This window comes from Geotrypetes seraphini, chromosome 8, assembly GCF_902459505.1.
Source record: "Geotrypetes seraphini chromosome 8, aGeoSer1.1, whole genome shotgun sequence".
Taxonomy (NCBI): domain Eukaryota; kingdom Metazoa; phylum Chordata; class Amphibia; order Gymnophiona; family Dermophiidae; genus Geotrypetes; species Geotrypetes seraphini.
In genome coordinates this window covers 37,510,998-37,532,903 of record NC_047091.1, presented here as the reverse complement: position 1 = coordinate 37,532,903, position 21,906 = coordinate 37,510,998, and the positions used below count along the sequence as shown (strand labels likewise).

The following is a 21,906-nucleotide window of genomic DNA, read 5'->3' as shown; positions in this document are numbered from 1 at the left end:
ATAGGTGGTTGAGGATGCTGAAATCAGATAGATGCATCCCTTCCTGCGGTCAGAATTGCAGGATTCTGACAGATCCTGCTAGATCCTGTTTATCCTGCAATTCCTGACACATCCTGGCATATCCTTTGATTCTGATGGGGAAAGAGTGCATGGAATGGATGTTTTCTGCCTTATAGGTGGTTCAGGATGCTGAAATCAAATAGATGCAGGCCTTCCTAGGGTTAGAAATGCAGGATCCTGATGTGTAGAGTGCGAGAGGGGGAGTGGCTTAAGGAAGTTGGCCGCAGATAGCTGGAGCTAGATGCCACGAAAGTTCCTGGGCTGCTTTTACCTTCGGTATGGTGAAACATAAATCCAAATTTCGGGTTCTCACCAATGAACCTTTGCCAGCAGCATCGGGCCCGATGGACGTTTTTCTTCAGCGTGGGACGCCAACACATCCGGAGGCTTCCTCGGCTGGGAGAGACACGCCTGCTGAAGCGTTACAGCTCTCCCTCGAGGCAACATCGATAACCCCAGAAGAGCGAAGTCCTCCGAGTCGTCCGAGGGCATTTGACCAGTCGATGGAGGAGAGAATGTCCCGGGGTATTCCCTCTCCTGACCGGCTGATCGGGAGTCGACTCAGGAGGAGTGGTGAAGCTAAATCAACTATCAGAGCATTCGGAGGAGTTGAAACAGAAATTGCCTCAGGATTGCCTGATATTGAATTCATTGCCTGCTGAAGTTCCAGGTACTTTTATTTCATCAGTGGACCTGGGTTCTGAATTGATACCAATGCAGAGGCCCAAGGTTTTCAATATGGAGACAATTTGGGAAGCAATATCTAGTTTTCAAATCTCTTTGGGAACTCAAATGCAGCAACTTTGGAAAATTTGGAAATGAAAAATAGGTTATCCAGCGTGGAAACTAAAGTGGATGGACATGAAATTAGAATAAAAACAGTGGAGTCCCAGTCTTCGGTCTGGATAAGAGATAGTGGAAACCTTAATTTTAAGGTGGAAATGTTGGAAAACATGATTAGAAGAAGTAATCTTCGGATTACCAACTTTCCAAAATTACCACTTATTTCAGCGCGGGATACATTTAAAAAGTATTTGAAAGAAGTTTTGAAAGTTCCCGAAACCTCCTATCCGCCTCTCACTAAAATATATTATTTACCAACTAGAGTAACTGTTCAAAAACCAAACCAGCAGAATTTGTCTGCTGATAGTTTAGATTTGACAAATTTCCTTGAGAGATACCGGCAACTGCTATGCTACTTGTACAATTTGCCATTGACTCTGACAGGGAATGGATGCTTAAATTGTTTTTTAAGTTTATTCATGACTAAAATAGTGAGAATGTATCCAGATGTGTCACGAATGAGCCAAAAGAGAAGAAAACAATTTCTTATTTTGAGACCAAGGGTTCTGCAGTTAGGTGCGACGTTTGTACTCAGATTCCCCTGTAAATGTGTAATGACCTATCATGGGAATAGATTTATTTTCTTTGAACCTCAGCAGTTGACAAAATTTATTTCTGCTAAAGAGCAAATTTAGAATTCTTGAGAGAACTTTTGTTTCAATCTAGCTCATTAATAAGGTTTTTGTTCTCCCTTGCTACCATCTTTTATTTTCTTTGTATTATTTGATAAAGGTTTCAGCTATTGTATTGCTTTCTCCCCCTTTAATTGAGGTCTAATGATACAATCCAGTAAAAATTTTATATTTGGGTCTAATGTTTTTCTTTTGATGAGAAAAGAAATTTTTTGACTTCTTTTTGTATTTCTAATGTATATTTTTCCTATTGATTATTGCCTCATCTTAAAAGTTTGAATTGGTGTTGTATTTTTTCTTTGTTTTGACCAATATTATGTCAATACTATAAAATGAAAATAAAGAATTAAAAAAAAGAAATGCAGGATCCTGGTACATCCTGACACATTCTGGCATATCCTGTGCTTTTGATGGGGAATGAGTGTACGGAATGGATGTTTTCTGCCTTATAGGTGGTTGAGAATGCTGAAATCATATAGATGCAGCCCTTCCTGGGGTCAGAATTGCAAGATCCTAACAGATCCTGCTAGATCCTGGATATCCTGCAAATCCTGCACATCCTGCCATATCCTGTGCTTCTGATGGGGAAAGAGTGCATGGAATGGATGTTTTCTGCCTTATAGGTAGTTGGATGCTGAAATCAGATATTTCAAGCCCTTTCTGGGGTCAGAATTGCAGGATCCTGGTACATCCTGACACATCCTAGCATATCCTGTGCTTCTGATGGGGACAGAGTGTATGGAATGGATGTTTTCTGCCTTATAGGTGGTTGAGGATGCTGAAATCAGATAGATTACGCTCTTCCTGGGGTCAGAATTGCAGGATCCTGACAGATCCTGCTAGATCCTGGATATTCTACAAATCCTGCACATCCTGACATATCCTGTGATTCTGATGGGGAAAGAGCATGGAATGGATGTTTTCTGCCTTATAGGTGGTTGAGGATGCTGAAATCAGATAGATGCAGCCCTTCCTGGGGTCAGAATTACAGGATCCTGACAGATCCTGCTAGATCCTGGATATCCTGCAAATCCTGCACATCCAGGCATATCCTGTGATTCTGATGGGGAAAGAGTGCATGCAATGGATGTTTTCTGCCATAGGTGGTTGAGGATGCTGAAATCAGATAGATTCAGCCTTTCCTGGGGTTAGAATTGCAGGATCCTGGTACATCCTAGCATATCCTGTGCTTTTGATGGGGAAAGAGTGTATGGAATGGATGTTTTATGCCTTATAGGTGGTTGAGAATGCTGAAATCACATAGATGCAGCCCTTCCTGGGGTCAGAATTGCAGGATCCTAGTACATCCTGACACATCCTGGCATATCCTGTGTTTCTGATGGGGAAAGAGTGCATGGAATGGATGTTTTCTGTCTTATAGGTGGTTGAGGATGCTGAAATCAGATAAATGCAGCCCTTCCTGTGGTCAGAATTGCAGGATCCTGGTACATCCTGGCATATCCTGTGCTTCTGATGGGGAAAGAGTGCATGGAATGGATGTTTTCTTGCCGAAGGTGCTGAAACCAGATATATGCAGCCCTTCCTGGTGTCAGAATTACAGCATCCTGGGTTAGTCCTGTGCTTTTGATAAGGAAGGAGTAAAATATGTGGATGTTTCCGGCCACTGTCTTTCTCCACCCCTTCACTTTATTTTGTATGCTATTTTTATTTCTTCTTTCTAGAACATATTGATTATATTTTATGCCTCTTTCAGTTCCCCACAATCACTCCCTGCAGCAGCTTCCAGTATTTAGCTCTGCAATTTGTACCAGCTGTGTTGACTGAGTTTCTCCTGTTGACTTATTTTCTGTCATTCTGCAGGAAGTCCCCTCCCCTTTTGCTGACATCATTGTCTTCTGCCAAGCCCACTCACAGAAGAATAGAACTGCATCATAGGGAGCGGGACTTTACAGAGAAATTCCCCACTGAAAGACAGCGTGTTGCTGTCATTAAAAATGAGCAATCTTTTCTTAAGGTGGTCTGCCCTACATCCTGGAGATCCTGAGAATCCTGCAAATCCTGGTTTTACCTGGTTCCCAGCATATCTGCATTGCCACCCAACTCCTTCAAGCAGCCCAACCTCCATATCACTGGCAGCCAGAGTCCGCTCCAGCTCGGGGACCCGGGCTGTTTTTCTTTGCCCAATCCCGCTTTGCCACCAGCAAATTTATACGCATATAACTTGCGCCGGGTGGATGTCGCCATATTTCTGCACTCCAGGAACGAGGTGTAGAGGGAAAAACACCGATTTTCACCACTAAATTCTTATTTTTCTCCGTGGACTCAAAGGAGCTTCAGTCCCTTGCGATCTGCTTCATCGATGACATCATTGTGCTAAACAAATATTTCTGTTCTGTGTTCACAGAAGAAAATCCTGGAGAAGGACCGAGATTGTCCGGCAAAGTTACACGAGAAAATGGAGTAGATTCTGCGCCGTTCACGGAGGAGGGTGTTTATGAGCAACTTGAAAAACTGAAGGTGGACAAAGCGATGGGACCAGACGGGATCCATCCCAGGATACTAAGGGAACTCAGAGAGGTTCTGGCGAGTCCTATTAAAGACTTGTTTAACAAATCTCTGGAGACGGGAGTGATTCCTGGGGATTGGAGGAGAGCGGATGTGGTCCCTATTCATAAAAGTGGTCACAGGGATGAAGCAGGAAACTACAGGCCGGTGAGCCTCACTTCAGTTGTTGGAAAAATAATGGAAGTGTTGCTGAAAGAAAGGATAGTGTATTTCCTTGAATCTAATGGGTTACAGGATCCGAGGCAACATGGCTTTACAAAAGGTAAATCGTGCCAAACGAACCTGATTGAATTTTTTGATTGGGTGACCAGAGAGCTGGATCGAGGACATATGCTAGATGTAATTTATTTGGATTTCAGCAAAGCCTTTGATACAGTTCCTCATAGGAGGCTGTTGAACAAACTTGAGTGGTGAACTGGGTCAGAAACTGGCTGTCGGACAGACGCCAGAGGGTGGTGGTTAATGGAAGTCGCTCGAAGGAAGGAAAGGTGACTAGTGGAGTCCCTCAGGGTTCGGTGCTGGGGCCAATCCTGTTCAATATGTATGTAAGTGACATTGCTGAAGGGTTAGAAGGAAAAGTGTGCCTTTTTGCAGATGATACCAAGATTTGTAACAGAGTAGACACCGAAGAGGGAGTGGAAAATATGAAAAAGGATCTGCAAAAGTTAGAGGAATGGTCTAATGCCTGGCAACTAAAATTCAATGCAAAGAAATGCAGAGTAATGCATTTGGGGATTAATAATAGGAAGGAACCATATATGCTGGGAGGAGAGAAGCTGATATGCACGGACGGGGAGAGGGACCTTGGGGTGATAGTGTCCGAAGATCTAAAGGCGAAAAAACAGTGTGACAAGGCAGTGGCTGCTGCCAGAAGGATTCTGGGCTGTATAAAGAGAGGCGTAGTCAGTAGAAGAAAGAAGGTGTTGATGCCCCTGTACAGGTCATTGGTGAGGCCCCACTTGGAGTATTGTGTTCAGTTTTGGAGACCGTATCTGGCGAAAGACGTAAGAAGACTTGAGGCGGTCCAGAGGAGGGCGACGAAAATGATAGGAGGCTTGCACCAGAAGACATATGAGGAGAGACTGGAAGCCCTGAATATGTATACCCTAGAGGAAAGGAGAGACAGGGGAGATATGATTCAGACGTTCAAATACTTAAAGGATATTAAAGTAGAACAAAATCTTTTCCAGAGAAAGGAAAATGGTAAAACCAGAGGACATAATTTGAGGTTGAGGGGTGGTAGATTCAGGGGCAATGTTAGGAAATTCTACTTTACGGAGAGGGTGGTGGATGCCTGGAATGCGCTCCCGAGAGAGGTGGTGGAGAGTAAAACTGTGACTGAGTTCAAAGAAGCGTGGGATGAACACAGAAGATTTAGAATCAGAAAATAATATTAAAGATTGAACTAGGCCAGTTACTGGGCAGACTTGTACGGTCTGTGTCTGTGTATGGCCGTTTGGAGGAGGATGGGCAGGGGAGGGCTTCAATGGCTGGGAGGGTGTAGATGGGCTGGAGTAAGTCTTAACAGAGATTTCGGCAGTTGGAACCCAAGCACAGTACCGGGTAAAGCTTTGGATTCTCGCCCAGAAATAGCTAAGAAGAAAAAAAAAAAAAAAAAAAAATTTAAATTGAATCAGGTTGGGCAGACTGGATGGACCATTCGGGTCTTTATCTGCCGTCATCTACTATGTATGTTACTATGTAAACCGCCACTTTTAATACTAAGAATTTGCTGTGGGGAGGTATGGAACAGGCGGGAGTATAACATTTTGTTGGTTTACACACTTTATTTTGAGTGCATAATTAAATTAAATTAACACTAGCACACTCAGTGCTTCCCATGATGGAGTGCGGCGAATTGGTGATCTAGCGCTTTCTTTGAAAAAGACGTTACAACTAAGTATCAGAGGCTTGGCTCTTGTAGCCTGCCCTGGAAGCTTATTTTTTACAATATATTTATATCTATTTATTACAGCTAATTTTGGGCCGTGCCAATGCTATTGTTGCACTCCACGCCAGTTCATGTTGGCAAGTGCTGCTTTTCTGCATTGCTGTCAAGTATCATTGTCAGCTTGAGGGATTGTTTGCTATTAGGGGGAGGGGGTGTTAGGTCTGGGGAATAGAGGAAACTTGTCTTTGTGAAAGGAAATTCTACTGACAATAGTGATAATATAGAAAGTGCAGAATTTAAAAAAAATTATGCATGGAGGGTGTGGCGCAATGGTTAGAGCTACAGGTTAGAGCTAGTGGTTAGTACCCTGAGGTTGTAGGTTCAAACCCTGCGTTGCTCCCTGTGACCCTGGGCAAGTCACTTAATCCTTCACTGCCCCAGGTACATAACATAGATTGTGAACCCACCGGGACAGATAGGGAAAATGCTTGAAGTACATGTAAACTGCTTTAAGTGTGGTTGTAAAGCTATATAAAGGCAGTATACAAGTCCCAAACCCATATTTTTTATGTGCAGATTTCACCCACCTGAGATCCCCTTGCTTTATACTTCTGATTTGCATTTTCTATGATTTTTGCTTTTTTCTAAAGATTATTCCCATGAGTTTTGAAGATTGTTGATTCCCCGTATTAAGCTCATTTTGTTCTTTATGGATTGGTCCAGGTTGACCGTACATTTTAACAAGCTCTGGGCATCCTGTATAGTGAATGGATAGTCTTTTGTCAGAAACCTTTTGAAGATTTCAGGGTCCCCATCCAGATCCAAAAGGTTTTTGAAGTTTACTTTCATGGAATATAGTTCTTTGCTGTTTTCCTTAAAAATATCCCACAATAGGCATTTTCCCAAATCCTCCTTTGACCCAAGCTGCAGCTCATCTTCCATACACTGCAGGATCCAACTGATGCGACATGGCCACTGATTGGATAGGACCACCCATGCCGCCACAATTTTGGGAGACAGTGTGTCTGAGAGGATGTGGTTCAGCATCATGAGCCGAATGGTGATTGGGATAGTGTTCACAATTCTTCTCATCTGAGCAATGCTATCTGGAATATATTCATGAAGACTCTCTTTTTCATTGTACAGGCAATGAAAGGCCTCTTCTATATATCTCCTTGGGTTTGAGTACATTAAATTTTCATCTTCATCATCCCTTTCTTCAGCTGAGTCATCTCTCAGCAGCCTCATAGTTTCTATATTAGTTTCTACAGTATTAGTCTTTGTCCCGTGAATTATACTATTCCTGCAGGGCCAATCAATGAGGTCCCCTGTCCTTTTCACAGCCTTCCTCAGAAGCTGTAACTTAGCTTTGGTGCCCAGGCCTGGAACTGAAAAGGGCAAAGTCACAGTTCGATTCAGGAATATATAGCCATTGTCAGCCATGCCCTTCATGGAACTGGCATTTTCCAGACAGTTTACAATGATGCTGGGATCCACCACCAGGATGGAAATAAAAGGGGCTCTCCTATCTGAGAGAAGGGTGTTCATTGCATCCAGAACGCCAACTACTTTGTCTGGGGCACAGAGTTCTAGGCTGGTAATCTGTAGCACAACCCGAATCTTTTGCCGCTGGAAGATCTCCATGCACTGAACCAAGTGTGTGATCAACTCTACTTCTTTCTTTACCTCACTCATGAAACCCATCTGGGTGCAGAACTTCTGTCTATTTACCATCTTCTCAATCTTCTTCTTCTGGCTAATGACCACATTTTTACCCACTTTGAAGATTGTCATTGTTATCCCTGACCCAGATATTAGGGTAGCAGTACTCCCCAATACTTTAAGGGTGCTTCCAGATTCTTCAGTCTCCTCTTTCTTTGTAAGTGATACCCAGAGAAAAATTAAACCAATTACTAAGCTGAGTACAGCAAGTCCCAGTTTGATGCAGAAAGATCTCTTTAGTGTCCACTCCTTTTCTCTTAAGTCAGGGGCTTGTTTTGGAGCTGTGCCTAGCACATGGTAGAGCCCCAGAGGAAGGGCACCAAAGTGGTTTCGCACATATTCACAAAGTGTGGTGACTAATCCTGCCCAAAGTCTGTCACTGCCTGCATACTGCCAGGCACTGAAGGGCACAAAAATGAATTGAATATTCCTCCGGTCCAGATGTTTCTTTGTGATTAGGGGCTTGTAGAACAGCAAGTACCAGAGAAGCTGCAGGAATCCCAGACCCTCAGGTTTTCGTGTTTTCTCTAAGGTGATAGTTTGTTCTGTATCTTCTATATGAGAAGATTCTTCCATCATACATTCTACAAATATAAAACACAAGTATTAATTATAGTACCTACCTATCCTGTAGCCATGTCTCTCAGACTTCACACTGACCCCTAACATCCCTACAATGCCAGCTGTTTTACTCAGTCTATATATTCTATTTATGGGCACTATTTTGGACTACGCTTTTCTTCTAACCATGGTGGATGGCCCTGGGGCAGGAGCAGTGAGCCACTCAAGGACAGGTCCGGCACAATCATTAGGCAGATGGTCTAGTACAACAAATCCAGGTGGATAGTGCCACAAGCAAAGCCAAAAAGGTTCTATCTATTCTATGCCTGCTGCTACCAAAATATTCTTTCTTGTAAATCCTCCCTTTATTCCGAGACCAGTGGGTTTTATGCATCCTTAACCACCAGGCACTATAGAAACCTTCAGATGATTGAAGTCTTATCTCCTCCCACTGCTAGCATATCCTGGAGCAGCCAGGAACATCTACAGAAGATAATAAACATATTAACATATGTAAAACAGCACAATCAAAACTAGAAAAAGGTTATGAAACATTAGAAACCGGAATGACAAAAACAGTGCTATAGGGAGACACAGTCTGCACTGTCAGAATGGGGTGCAAACCATGGACCCCTCCCCAAATTTAGTGCTAGATCTGGTCAAAGGCTGGTCTGAAACTTAAATTCAGCTTACCAGTATTTCAAGGCAGAGAAGAGAAAATGGTAAAACTAGAGGGCATAATATTTTTAATAATTGTTTATTTAAAGTGAAGAACAGTACAAAAATATACAAACAATAGCAAGCAACAACAGCAAAACACCTCACAGCAGTACCACTCCAGCACTGCCTGATTATACATGGTATTTTGTATACAAAGAATCCCCTCTCCCCCTCCCACCCCAGCAAACATCAAGTATAGGCAAAATATCCAAAGTCAGATAGCCCACTCAAGAGCATCAATATAAGAAGGCCAAACTCCCCAAACCCCTTTATACCCAATATTCAATCCCCCAAACACTATACAGGTCCTCCCCATGTGGAGAGACCCTTCTCTACTTCCAAATAAATGTCCCAGATATTCCTAAAATGCTGCCATTTCTTTGCTAGCAGAGCGGTCAGCCTGTATTGATGACAGACCCCACCTAAGCGATCCTTCATATGCTGTAAATCAGGTGCCACCGGTTGCTTTCAAACTTGATCAAACACCAGCCAGGCAGCCACAAAAGCCAGAGTAAGCAATTTATCCTGGTCATCAGTGGGCCCTCAACCTGGACTCCTAGCAATGCCACCTTGGCATCTCTACATAAAGGAAGAAAAAACTCGGAATTGTGAAATTCAATACTATTGTAAACAAACACTTTCACTGAAATGAAAAGATGTCACAAACAAAAAGAAAGCAGCACTGCTGTAGTTCCAAAATGGGGAGTTACAGTAAACTGGAGGAAAAAGCCTCAGATAGGAGCCCTTCCACCACCACAATGGTGGTCCAAGGTGGTTGGACGTAACACCTCACTGGCAAAAAACCTCCAGACCGGCTCCCCGTAGTAGAGAACTTAAAGCAGGGCGGCGGTGCAAAAGATAGAGGATAAACAATCCACTTATCTAGGTTAGTAGATCGGTACACCTTTTGACGATGGCCAGCGTTTCACTCGTCTGCTGCCTCAGGGTGTAAAGAAATCCGATCAAAACTAAGAACCAGAATCAGAACAAAAATTCAATCAGTAAACTGGTAAAAATGCACTGCTTCCAAAGAAACTAAAAGAAGCCTTAATGACATACCTTAAGATAGGACGCAACAGCATCTCAGGATCATAAGATGGCCGTGCCATGACAGAGCTGGGATTTATATAGCACTACCGGGTAGTGCTATATAAATCCCAGCTCTGTCATGGCACGGCCATCTTATGATCCTGAGATGCTGTTGCGTCCTATCTTAAGGTATGTCATTAAGGCTTCTTTTAGTTTCTTTGGAAGCAGTGCATTTTTACCAGTTTACTGATTGAATTTTTGTTCTGATTCTGGTTCTTAGTTTTGATCGGATTTCTTTACACCCTGAGGCAGCAGACGAGTGAAACGCTGGCCATCGTCAAAAGGTGTACCGATCTACTAACCTAGATAAGTGGATTGTTTATCCTCTATCTTTTGCACCGCCGCCCTGCTTTAAGTTCTCTACTACGGGGAGCCGGTCTGGAGGTTTTTTGCCAGTGAGGTGTTACGTCCAACCACCTTGGACCACCATTGTGGTGGTGGAAGGGCTCCTATCTGAGGCTTTTTCCTCCAGTTTACTGTAACTCCCCATTTTGGAACTACAGCAGTGCTGCTTTCTTTTTGTTTGTGACATCTTTTCATTTCAGTGAAAGTGTTTGTTTACAAATCTCTACATAAAGGAACATGGACCAATTTACTAACATAACAGAAAACCTGTTCCAAATACTTTCCCAACAGTGGGCAATCCCACCACATATGGAAAAAGGTACCCCAGGCACACATCCCCACCAACAAGTAGCGGACTGGGATTAGGACATCTTCTGAAACAGCACAGGTGAGAGATGCCATCTAATCATCAGTTTCACAGCATTCTCCACCAGCGCAGGAACATATGCAATATGCTGTATACGATAAGATAATTCAACCCACTCCTGTTCAGTCTGTCTCCCAGGCCAACATATAGAAACATAGAAACATAAAAAGTGACGGCAGAAAAAGGCTGAGGCCCATCGAGTCTGCCCACACCATTGACTCCCCCCCTATTTAATTGCTCTCTGATGACCTTTCCCTCGTAGAGATCCAACATGAGCATCCCATCTGTTCTTAAAATCCGGCACACTGCTGGCCTCGATCACCTGCACTTGGAGCTTATTCCAGCTGTCAACCACTCTTTCGGTGAAGAAGTATTTCCTGGTGTCGCCATGAAACTTCCCGCCCTTTATTTTCAGCGGGTGTCCTCTTGTGGCCGAGGGTCCTTTAAGAAGGAAAATATCATCTTCTACCTCGATACGACCAGTGACATACTTAAATGTCTCAATCATGTCTCCTCTCTCCCTACGTTCTTCGAGAGAGTATAGCCGCAATTCGTTCAGCCTTTTTTCGTATGATAGATCTTTGAGCCACCATCCTGGTGGCCATTCGCTATACCAACTCGACTCTCAACACATCTTTACGGTAATGTGGCCTCCAGAATTGTACGCAGTACTCCAGATGAGGCCTCACCATGGTTCTGTACAAGGGCATTAGGACGTCGGGTTTCCGACTAACAAAGCTTCTCCGGATACAACCCAGCATTTGCCTAGCCCTGGATGAAGCCTTCTCCACTTGATTGGCCGTTTTCATGTCTTCACTGATGATCACCCCCAAATCCCGTTCTGCTGTAGTCCTTGCTAAGGTTTCACCATTTAATGTGTACGTTCTGCACGGATTATTGTTGCCCAGGTGCATGACCTTGCATTTGTTAGCATTGAAGCTAAGCTGCCAGGTCGAGGACCAAAGTTCCAATAAAAGCAGGTCTTGCGTCATGCTATCGGACAGACTGCCGTTACTCACAATTTTACATAGTTTGGCATCATCGGCGAATAATGCTATTTTACCTTGAAGCCCCTGAGTCATGTCTCTTACGAATATGTTGAAAAGGATCGGGCCCAAGACCGAGCCCTGCGGCACCCCACTGGTCACCTCCGACATTTTAGAGATGGTACCATTAACCACCACCCTCTGAAGTCTACCACTCAGCCAATCGTGGACCCATGCTGTATTTCACCTAATCCCATTGATTTCATCTTGCTCAATAGCCTGAGGTGGGGGACGCTATCAAAGGCTTTGCTGAAGTCCAAGTACACGACGTCCAGGGATTCTCCCAAATCTAGTTTCCTTGTTACCCAGTCAAAGAAACTGATGAGATTGGATTGACAGGACCTACCCTTGGTGAATCCATGTTGGTGGGGATCGCGTAGTTCCTCCTCGTCTAGTATCATGTCTAATTTGTGTTTGATGAGTATTTCCATGAGTTTACTCACTACCGATGTGAGACTCACCGGTCTGTAATTCGCAGCCTCTGTCCTGCAACCCTGTTTGTGCAGAGGAACGACGTAAACTGTTTTCCAGTCCAAGGGCACTATTCCCATGCTCAGGGACAGATTGAAGAGTATGGATAACGGTTCCGCTAGGACGTCCCTGAGCTCACTGCGCACCCTGGGATGTAGATTGTCCGGCCCCATTGCTTTGTTCACCTTGAGTCTTGATAATTCGTCGTAGTCGTCTCCGGAAGTAAACTCAAAATCCTGAAACGGGTCTGCTGAACTTTGCTTTGCCTGCAACTGTGGACCGGACCCCGGTGCCTCGCAGGTGAAGACCAAGCAGAAATATTCATTTAGTAGTTCGGCTTTGTCTGAATCTGATTCTACATACTTCCCATCTGATTTCCTAAGGCGCACTATCCCATCAGTGTTTCTTGTTCTGTCACTAATATACCTGAAGAAGGATTTGTCGCCCTTCTTGATGTTCCTTGCTAGGTTTACCTCAGCTCTATGCTTGGCCTCTCTGACTGCCGCTTTCACCGCTGCAGATTTGGCCATGTATTCCAATTTAGCCTCCCTTGTCTCTGAATGTTTGTAGGAAATGAATGCTAATTTCTTTTCTTTAACAAGATCTGAGATCTCTGCGGTGAACCATTGGGGTCTATTGTTTCTTCGCCGTTTGCTTGCTGATTTTATGTATCGGTTCGTTGCTACATGTAAGGTAGATTTCAAGGTTGATCACATATCTTCCACATTATTGACCACAGCTTGGATTTGTAGTGTGTGATGGACGAAATCTCCCATGCGTTTGAAGTCAGCGCCTCGAAAGTTGAGTACTCTTGTTGTCATGCTTGATTTAGTGAAATCTTTCTTGAGGTTGAACCATACCATGTTGTGGTCACTGGAGGCTAACTTATCGCCTACCGAGACCTCCGATACGCTTTCTCCGTTGGTGAGTACCAGGTCCAATATCGCCTGTGCCCTATTGGGCTCCAATACCAGTTGTTTGAGTTGTGCTCCTTTAATGGTGGATAATAGCCTTTTGCTGGCGCTGGTTGTCGCTGTGAGCGTGTTCCAATCTGCATCCGGTATGTTGAAGTCCCCTAGCACTACAGTGTCCCCCCTTAAAGTGATATTCTCTATGTCTTGGATTAATTCTATGTCTTTGTTTTCGAGCTGTCTTGGTGGTCTGTATATTGCACCAAGATACAGACACTTTTCTTTGCCTCTGGCTAGGTTTACCCAGAGGGATTCCCCAGAGTACTTGACCTCCGTGATTCTCGTAGTTTTAATGTCCTCCCTAGTGTATAGCGCTACCCCTCCTCCTAACTTGCCCTCTCTGTCTTGACAAAGTAAGTTGTAACCAGGTATAGCCATATCCCACCCATGAGAGTCCGTGAACCAACTTTCGGAAATCGCTACCACATCTAGTTCAGCATTTATTATCTCGGTCTTCAGTTCCAGGATTTTATTGCCTAAACTGTGTGCATTGACATACATAGCCCTCCATGCCTTGTGATTGCTAGGACCTAGGGAAAGAGGTCCCTAGAGGATAAATGGAACTTCTCCATAAGTTCAAGAAACTCTTTAATCCTATCTCCTTCTAGAAATTGCCCAAAACAGCCCATCTCAAAAAATACCCCCCCCCCCCTTTACTGAGTTGAAAATCTGGTAAATGCTGCAATGGAAGAAAATATACCCCTCTCCGTTGTCCCATAAGTTTTACCCTGGTCTCCCTCCACACCCTCATAGTGAGTTGAGTAAAGGAATTCAAAATGGAACCCACCTCTCTCTGCTGTAACCCCACCCAGGTAAATATTGCAAAGCCTGAATATCTCTACATATGGGAGAACCTCCCTGCTCCACATGCACCCACAATTTTGGAGTATCAACATGCCATTCCACAATAGCTCTAAGTTGAGCAGCCCTATAATAGGATTTCAAATTAGGTACCCCCAAACCCTCCTCCAATTTACTCCGGAACATAGTCTTGAGCGTTTGCCCTCCCCCCAAATGAATTGAAAAAACCTGCTATGCCACTTCCTAAAATAATCCAAGGGAATATGAAAAGGAAGGACCTGAAATAAGTAAAGCAAACACCAGTAACATCATATGCAGCACCTCCAATCTCCCCCACCAAGAGATATATAGTTTATCCCTCATACACAGGTCATTATTAATAGATGCCACCAGTGGGACATAATTAGCTGCATATAACTGGGTCCAATCAGCCCCCAACTGAATCCCTAAATATCTGATAGGACTCTTCACCCACCAAAATGGCAATTGCCTCTGTAATCCCAGTATCTCCGAGTCCGGGACTGAGAGAGTCAAGATTTCTGTCTTGGAAAGATTGGCTTTGAAACCAGAAAGAGCACTATTTATACCCATCTGTTCCTGCAGGGCCTGCAAAGACCCCACAGACCCCTTAATGATAGCAAGTACTGTATATCGTCCACATAAAGTGACATAGAAAGAGGGAAGATGCCATATGGAAGAGAGAGAAGGTGGACAGTAGATGGAAGGAGCAGAGAGAGTGTGGGCAGTAGATGGAAGGGGTAGAGAGAGAGGGCAGAAGCAGGGTGGAAGGGGCAAAGAGAGGGCAGATGTTGCATGGAAGGGAGAGAGGACAAGCGCTGTATAGAAAGAAGAGAGCAAAGAGAAGATGATTAAAGCAGAAACGACAAAAGATATAAAAAAATTTTTGTTGCTTTACTTAGAATCAAGTAGTATTGTAACTGTATTGATAAAAGTTTATAAATAGGAAACGGAAATAAGGCAATTTTTTGGACTACACCCCTTTCCACAGGACAGAATAGCATAACAGCAGTATACTGTACTGTTCTGAAGAAAGATTTGGCCTCTGAAAGCTAATTGAAAAATGGATTAGTCCAATAAAATGGTATTTTCTTATTTCTCACTAGCTGATGACCCGGCGTTGCACGGGTATTTAATTATAGCAATAACACTGTAAATGGATTAAAATAAAGATACTTTATAGTGGTGAATGAAATTATTGTTTTACAGCTTAATAAAAAGTACAATATTCAAATTATAATGTGAAATATTTGACAAAATGAATACAATACAACTAACGCAAAACGTGATTATAAACAAAATTTTTAGTTTCACCTCCAGGAGCAAGAACATATAAATTGTTGGGGGAACCCACCATTGAGCAAGCAACATAGAGTTGTGGGCCGAGAGACCCCCAGAACATATCACTCCAGGTAGTGAGGGATCTGCATACCAAGTTTAGTTCAAATTGGTCAAGCCGTTTTTGAATTACTGTGAGAATGGCAGCTTTTTACATTTTTTCCATTGACATGAATGGGTGATATCAGATTTTCTGTTTGTAGCTCCGCCCACGTGTGCAGGAGGGCCGCGAGACCCCCAGAACATATCAGCCCAGGTAGTGAGGGACCTGCATACAAAGTTTCGTTCAAATCGGTCAAGCCGTTTTTGAATTACTGTGAGAATGGCAGCTTTTTACATTTTTTCCATTGACATGAATGGGTGATATCAGATTTTCTGTTTGTAGCTCCGCCCACGTGTGCAGGAGGGCCGCGAGACCCCCAGAACATATCAGCCCAGGTAGTGAGGGACCTGCATACAAAGTTTCGTTCAAATCGGTCAAGCCGTTTTTGAATTACAGTGAGAATGGCAGCCTTTAACATTTTTTCCATTGACATGAATGGGTGAAATCTGATTTTCTGTTTGTAGCTCCGCCCACGTGTGCAGGTGGGCCGCGAGACCCCCAGAACATATCACCCCAGGTAGTGAGGGATCTGCATACCAAGGTTCGTTAAAATCGGGCAAGCCGGTTTTGAATTACAGTGAGAATTGGCAGCTGTTTTCATTTTTTCCATTGACATGAATGGGTGAAATGTGATTTTCTGTTTGTAGCTCCGCCCACGTGTGCAGGTGGGCCGCGAGACCCCCAGAACATATCACCCCAGGTAGTGAGGGATCAGCATACCAAGTCTCGTTCAAATCGGTCAAGCCGTTTTTGAATAACTGTGAGAATGGCAGCTTTTTACATTTTTTCCATTGACATGAATGGGTGAAATCTGATTTTCTGTTTGTAGCTCCGCCCACGTGTGCAGGTGGGCCGCGATACCCCCAGAACATATCACCCCAGGTAGTGAGGGATCTGCATACCAAGTTTCATTCAAATAGGTCAAGCCGTTTTTGAATTACTGTGAGAATGGCAGCTTTTTACATTTTTTCCATTGACATGAATGGGTGAAATCTGATTTTATGTTTGTAGCTCCGCCCACGTGTGCAGGTGGGCCGTGATACCCCCAGAACATATCACCCCAGGTAGTGAGGGATCTGCATACCAAGTTTCATTCAAATAGGTCAAGCCGTTTTTGAATTACTGTGAGAATGGCAGCTTTTTACATTTTTTCCATTGACATGAATGGGTGAAATCTGATTTTATGTTTGTAGCTCCGCCCACGTGTGCAGGTGGGCCGCGATACCCCCAGAACATATCATCCCAGGTAGTGAGGGATCTGCATACCAAGTTTCGTTCAAATCGGTCAAGCTGTTTTTGCGTGATCGCGGCACATACACACATACATACACACATACATACCTCCGATTTTATATATATAGATTATTTGTTTTATTTTTATTTGTTAATTTGTAAAGTGGTGATTGTTATGTATCAGTTTTTTCAAATTTACATCTACTGTTTTTATATTTTGCACAGTATTAGGGGACATGTGTCACTGTTTTTGTGGTGTTGTAGTGTTGCATTGTATGCAGAGTATGGTTTCTTGGCGGTTCAGTTTAACTTTTGTTTACATATTTCTATTTTTATTTTGTGATTATTCCATATTGGATGAGGGTGTATCTCTATTCTGTGTGTATGAAAAGGACATAGTTTTCAGTTGGCATTGACTGCAGGATCAATTGACTGTGCGGGATCTGGTTTGTTTAGTTGTACAATGTATGTGTTGGTGTACTAGTGCTCACTGCAGTGTTTAAGATGCTGCCTTTTCCTAGGTACACTCTTGTTGTGCGATATGTGGATTGTTACTAAAAATCATATTTTTGATATAGATGGGGGGGTCAAAAGATGATAGGCCCGGGTGCCACATATGCTAGGTACGCCACTGGACATCATTAGAAAGTGCATTTCCGGAGTCAGATACCCATTTCCGTTGACGTAGTCGGAAAGTGCATTTCCGGTGACGTGGGCGTGGGCAGGGCATAGGCAGAGCTACTACCATTCATTCCTATGGGAGGGGGTGGGGCATGGGCAGGTAGTGGGTGTGGTATGGGAGGGGCTTGGGTGGAGCTTAGGCAAAAGTGGGCATTGTGGTGTGAGTATGGGTGGGGATGGGTGAAAGTGGGTGGGGTGTGGGCATGGTGTGGGCAGAGATTGGGCATGGTGTGGGCAGAGAGTGGATGTGGCTTAACCCAGAAGTGAGCGCTGATTGGTTGATCCTTATCTTTGTGAAAACAAAAAGTCCACAAATTATTTTCTTCTATAATGTCACATCATAATATCTTAGCATTAGTATGTGCCAAGAATGTATACCAATATGTAATAATAAATAGTGCTCAGTCACCAACCAAAAGTGTCATAAAAATGCCAGCATTGTTTGCAAGAAAGGGACCATCATAGCACTAAGAAGTCACTTTTTCCGTCCTCCAAATAGATCAAATGTTCATACTTATGAAAAAGTATATCAAATAAGCTCCCCTCTATGAACTACAGCTAACCTGCTGGCCGTAATATTGCCCCCTTCCTGATGACGCCTTGAGCGAAACTCGAGTTGAAGGGAGGCCAGTTGATTTAAGAATGTGGGGTTACACAAGATGCAGCACTTGGTTTAGATAAATTTTTCATGTCCAGCATGACTGTCTGTGTCCTGCCTCCAGCAGGTTTACACTGCTAACAGCCAGTTCACACTGCTTTCAGATAAGTATTGTTTACTTATTTGATATACTTTTTCATAAGTATGAACATTTGATCTATTTGGAGGACGGAAAAAGGGACTTCTTAGTGCTATGATGGTCCCTTTCTTGCAACCAATGCTGGCATTTTTACGACACTTTTGGTTGGTGACTGAGCACTGTATATTGGTATATGTATATTGGTATACATTCTTGGCACATACTAATGCTAAGATATTATGATGTGACATTATAGAAGAAAACAACTTGTGGAGTTTTTGTTTTCACATAGATTTTTAACACAAGTCTTTATTATTGCTCCTGGATTTTGTTTAGCGATCCTTATCTTGACAGCTGTCAATCATTTTGACATGAGGTGTACTCATTATACTATGGAGGGGGGTACCTTATTATCTGATGATGAGCAGATTCAGAGGCAGTTTAGGGAGTTTTAGCAAGAGTTGTATATGCCAGAGCAACAGAGGTCAGAGGAGGAGATGTTCTCCTATCTAAAGGATTTACCTTCTTTAGCCAATCCAGTACTGAGTTCTTTAGATGCTGATGTTACGGTGGAGGAGGCACAGCAGGTGATTAGGTCACTGAAATTGGGAAAGTCACCAGGTTTGGATGGATTTACGGGACTGTTTTATAAAAAATTGAGTATTTAGGTGGCGCCATTATTGGTTTGTTTGTACAGTTCATTGCGGGATGGGCAACAGCTATCATATTTTATGCGGTTAGCTGGGATCTCCATTCTGCCGAGGTCTGGGAAGGATTTTACGCAGTGTGGTAGTATCACCCCATTTCCCTGTTGGGCATTGATACTAAGTTAATGGCGCGTGTGTTGGCTGATCGGCTTTATGGCTGTATGCTGTCTTTAGTTCATCAGGATCAAGTGGGGTTTATTGGGGGTCGACAAGCAGTGGATGGTATTTGGCAGGTGTTAAATTTGGTCTGGAAGTGAGTGGATGGTATTTGGCAGGTGTTAAATTTGGTCTGGGAGTGAGCGGTGGGTAGCAGTAGCGGTAGACGCCTAAAAGGCATTTGATCCTGTAGACTAGAGATTTTTGACCTGTGTTTTACGTACGATGGGGTTGGGGGATCGCTTTACATCCTGGATCTACTCGTTATATAATGCACAAGTAGACAGCTTTCTCTCATTTCTCAAAGCCTTATCCTTCCAAATGCTAAATCCAAACAACTCATGAAAAAGCCACCAACTTGATATCGCAGTCTTCATGACCCACCAACCATCCTTAACAGAAATTCATACATCTAACAGAACATGGTCCAGATCCATCTGGCCAGACCACTACACTTACACTTTCAACATCAACTGGACCAAAAACAAAAAAACTATAACAAAACTCAATAAAGTAACATACACCTCATGCAAACACATCGAATCTTCCCTATTCTGGTCTAAAATAGATGAAACAATTCTAGAAAACAACCCCAAGGACTTCATCCTACAATGGGAAAGATTATGCTCCAACACCCTTGATGATCTAGCCCGGGGGTTGGCAACCCGCGGCTCTTTTCCACCTTTGCCGCGGCTCCGGTAGTGTGTCATGCAGGCATGCAGCTTACAAGTCCGGTGTCGCAGCGGGAAATAGCCATGCTGAGCAGTGAGCTCAGCACGTACACAGATGAAAGCCTTGCTTGCTGATTGGTCCGGCGGCCCCGCCCTGCCATGCCGCCGGACCAATCAGCAAGCAAGGCTTTCATCTGTGTACATGCTGAGCTCACTGCTCAGCATGGCTATTTCCCGCCGCGACGCCGGACTTGTAAGCTGCACGCCTGAAAAAGAAATCATCCTGGCCAGGGTCGGTGTTATGCTCCGGAGATCTACAGCCTTCCTATCTCCCTCTCCCTTCTACCTGCTTCCGGCCACATCCCCTGCTCCGCGGCTCTCTTCGGCAACTCAGCAGCAGCGATCGACACAAGCTTCTGACGTCGGGGCCTACCCTCTGCGAGTCCCGCTTGTTTCAACTTCTTTTTCCACAAAGGCGAGACTCGTAGAGGGAAGGCCTCGATGTCGGCAGCTTGTCTTGATCACCGCTGCTGACGAGTTGCTGAAGAGAGCCGCGGAGCAGGGGGTGTTGCCAGGTGCAGGTAGAAGGGAGAGGGCCAGATGCAGGACTCGTGGGTGAGGGAGGAGAAGAGAGAGAGAAAGAGAGAGGGGAGGGAAACAAAAGGAAATATTTCATACTGGGCTGTGCCGGAGTGGAGAGAGGGTGGAAAGATTCTGGCTACAGGGTGCAGTAACAAAGGAAAAGGGGGGAAAGCTGAAAATGGAGATAGTGACACAAAGAAGAGAAAGGGTAAGCAGGACCTACTGAATAAGGATAGAGATACAGAGGGGACATGAAGAGGAGGTGAAATAGAGACATAGAAGTAATGCTGAAAAAGTGGGGGGGGGGGGATAAAGACATTGAAAGGGCAAATGGTGAACATGGGGTAAAGACAAGGACAGAGACAAATGAAGATTCTGAAAAAGTGGTGAGATAGGGATATAGTGAGATGGACACAAAGAAGGGAAATGCTGGATCAAGGAGAGATGGGGCTCAGGCTGGATGGAATGAGGAGAAATGCCTTGTTGGCCCGGAACTTCCTCTCCTACGTCAGAATTGACGTCAGGGAGCGGAATGCTGGTCAGTGCGACGCTTCTGCAGGGAAAGCTTGGGACGGCGGTGGCTTGGGGGCTATTCCCCGATGGCGGTGGCAGCAAACCGAGTGGCTTGGGGGAGGGCATGGAGAAAGAAAGAAAGGGGGAAGACAGAGACAGAAAGAAGGGGGAACAGGGAGACAGAAAGAAAAAGTTGGGGGAGAGAATGAGGTCTGGAGGAGAGGAAACATACAGGAGGCTGAAAGAAAGGAAGAAAGATTGGATGCACAGTCAGAAGAAGAAAGTGCAACCAGAGACTCATGAAATCACCAAACAGCAAAGGTAGGAAAAATGATTTTATTTTCAATTTAGTGATCCTGTATATAGCATTAAGATAAGAAACAATATATGCAGTGTTAGATTTGTTTTATGATGGTTTTGCGGCTCCAAGTTTTTTTTTCTTTTCGAAAACGGGTCCAAGTGGCTCTTTATGTCTTAAAGCTTGCAGACCCCTGATCTAGCCCAACTGCAAACCAGAACCAGAACCAGCAGATCAGATAAATGGTTTGACTGCGAACTGCTACAACTCAAAAGACAATGTAGATGACTAGAAAGAAAATGGAAAAAATCGAACTCGGATCATACAAAATCTGCCTGGAAAAAAATCATCAACCAATACAAACCACAATTAAAGGACACTACACCAACCTAATAGGCACACTACACCAACCTAATAGGCACTGAAACCCAAGACACCCAAAAACTATTCCAAATTCTAAAAACCCTGACACCAAACCCTACCTGACCACTAACAATACTACTCCCCCCTCTCCAAAATAAAATTTCTAGTGCAAGAGCTACCCTCAATGACACCTCTACCCATCCTAACGAATTCTCAATTCTCCCCACAGATAGAGATTCTGCTGCAGCAGACAGAATATGATCTCAATTCCCTAACATTCAATGGCCCGAATTCAACAAATACTACAAAAAATACAGCCATGCATCCTGTGACCTCAACAACTGTCCACCATATCTCCTAAAAACATCTGGCACAAAATTCCGCGCTCTTGTTCTAAATTGGATACAAATCTTGCTCATAAACGGCCACTACCCAACCAACCTCAGCGAAATCATCATCAC

At 43.9% G+C, this 21,906-nt stretch overlaps 1 protein-coding gene across 1 annotated transcript in view; it reads right to left on the bottom strand.

The window, feature by feature from the left end:
* NKPD1 (NTPase KAP family P-loop domain containing 1) overlaps positions 1-21,906 on the bottom strand; it is a 190,641-nt gene that overhangs the window by 109,803 nt on the left and 58,932 nt on the right. The window contains exon 4 of the mRNA XM_033954628.1: positions 6,540-8,258. Within this exon, the coding sequence (XP_033810519.1) occupies positions 6,604-8,258 (1,655 nt within the window). The 3' untranslated portion in view covers positions 6,540-6,603. The remainder of the gene's footprint in view (positions 1-6,539; positions 8,259-21,906) is intronic.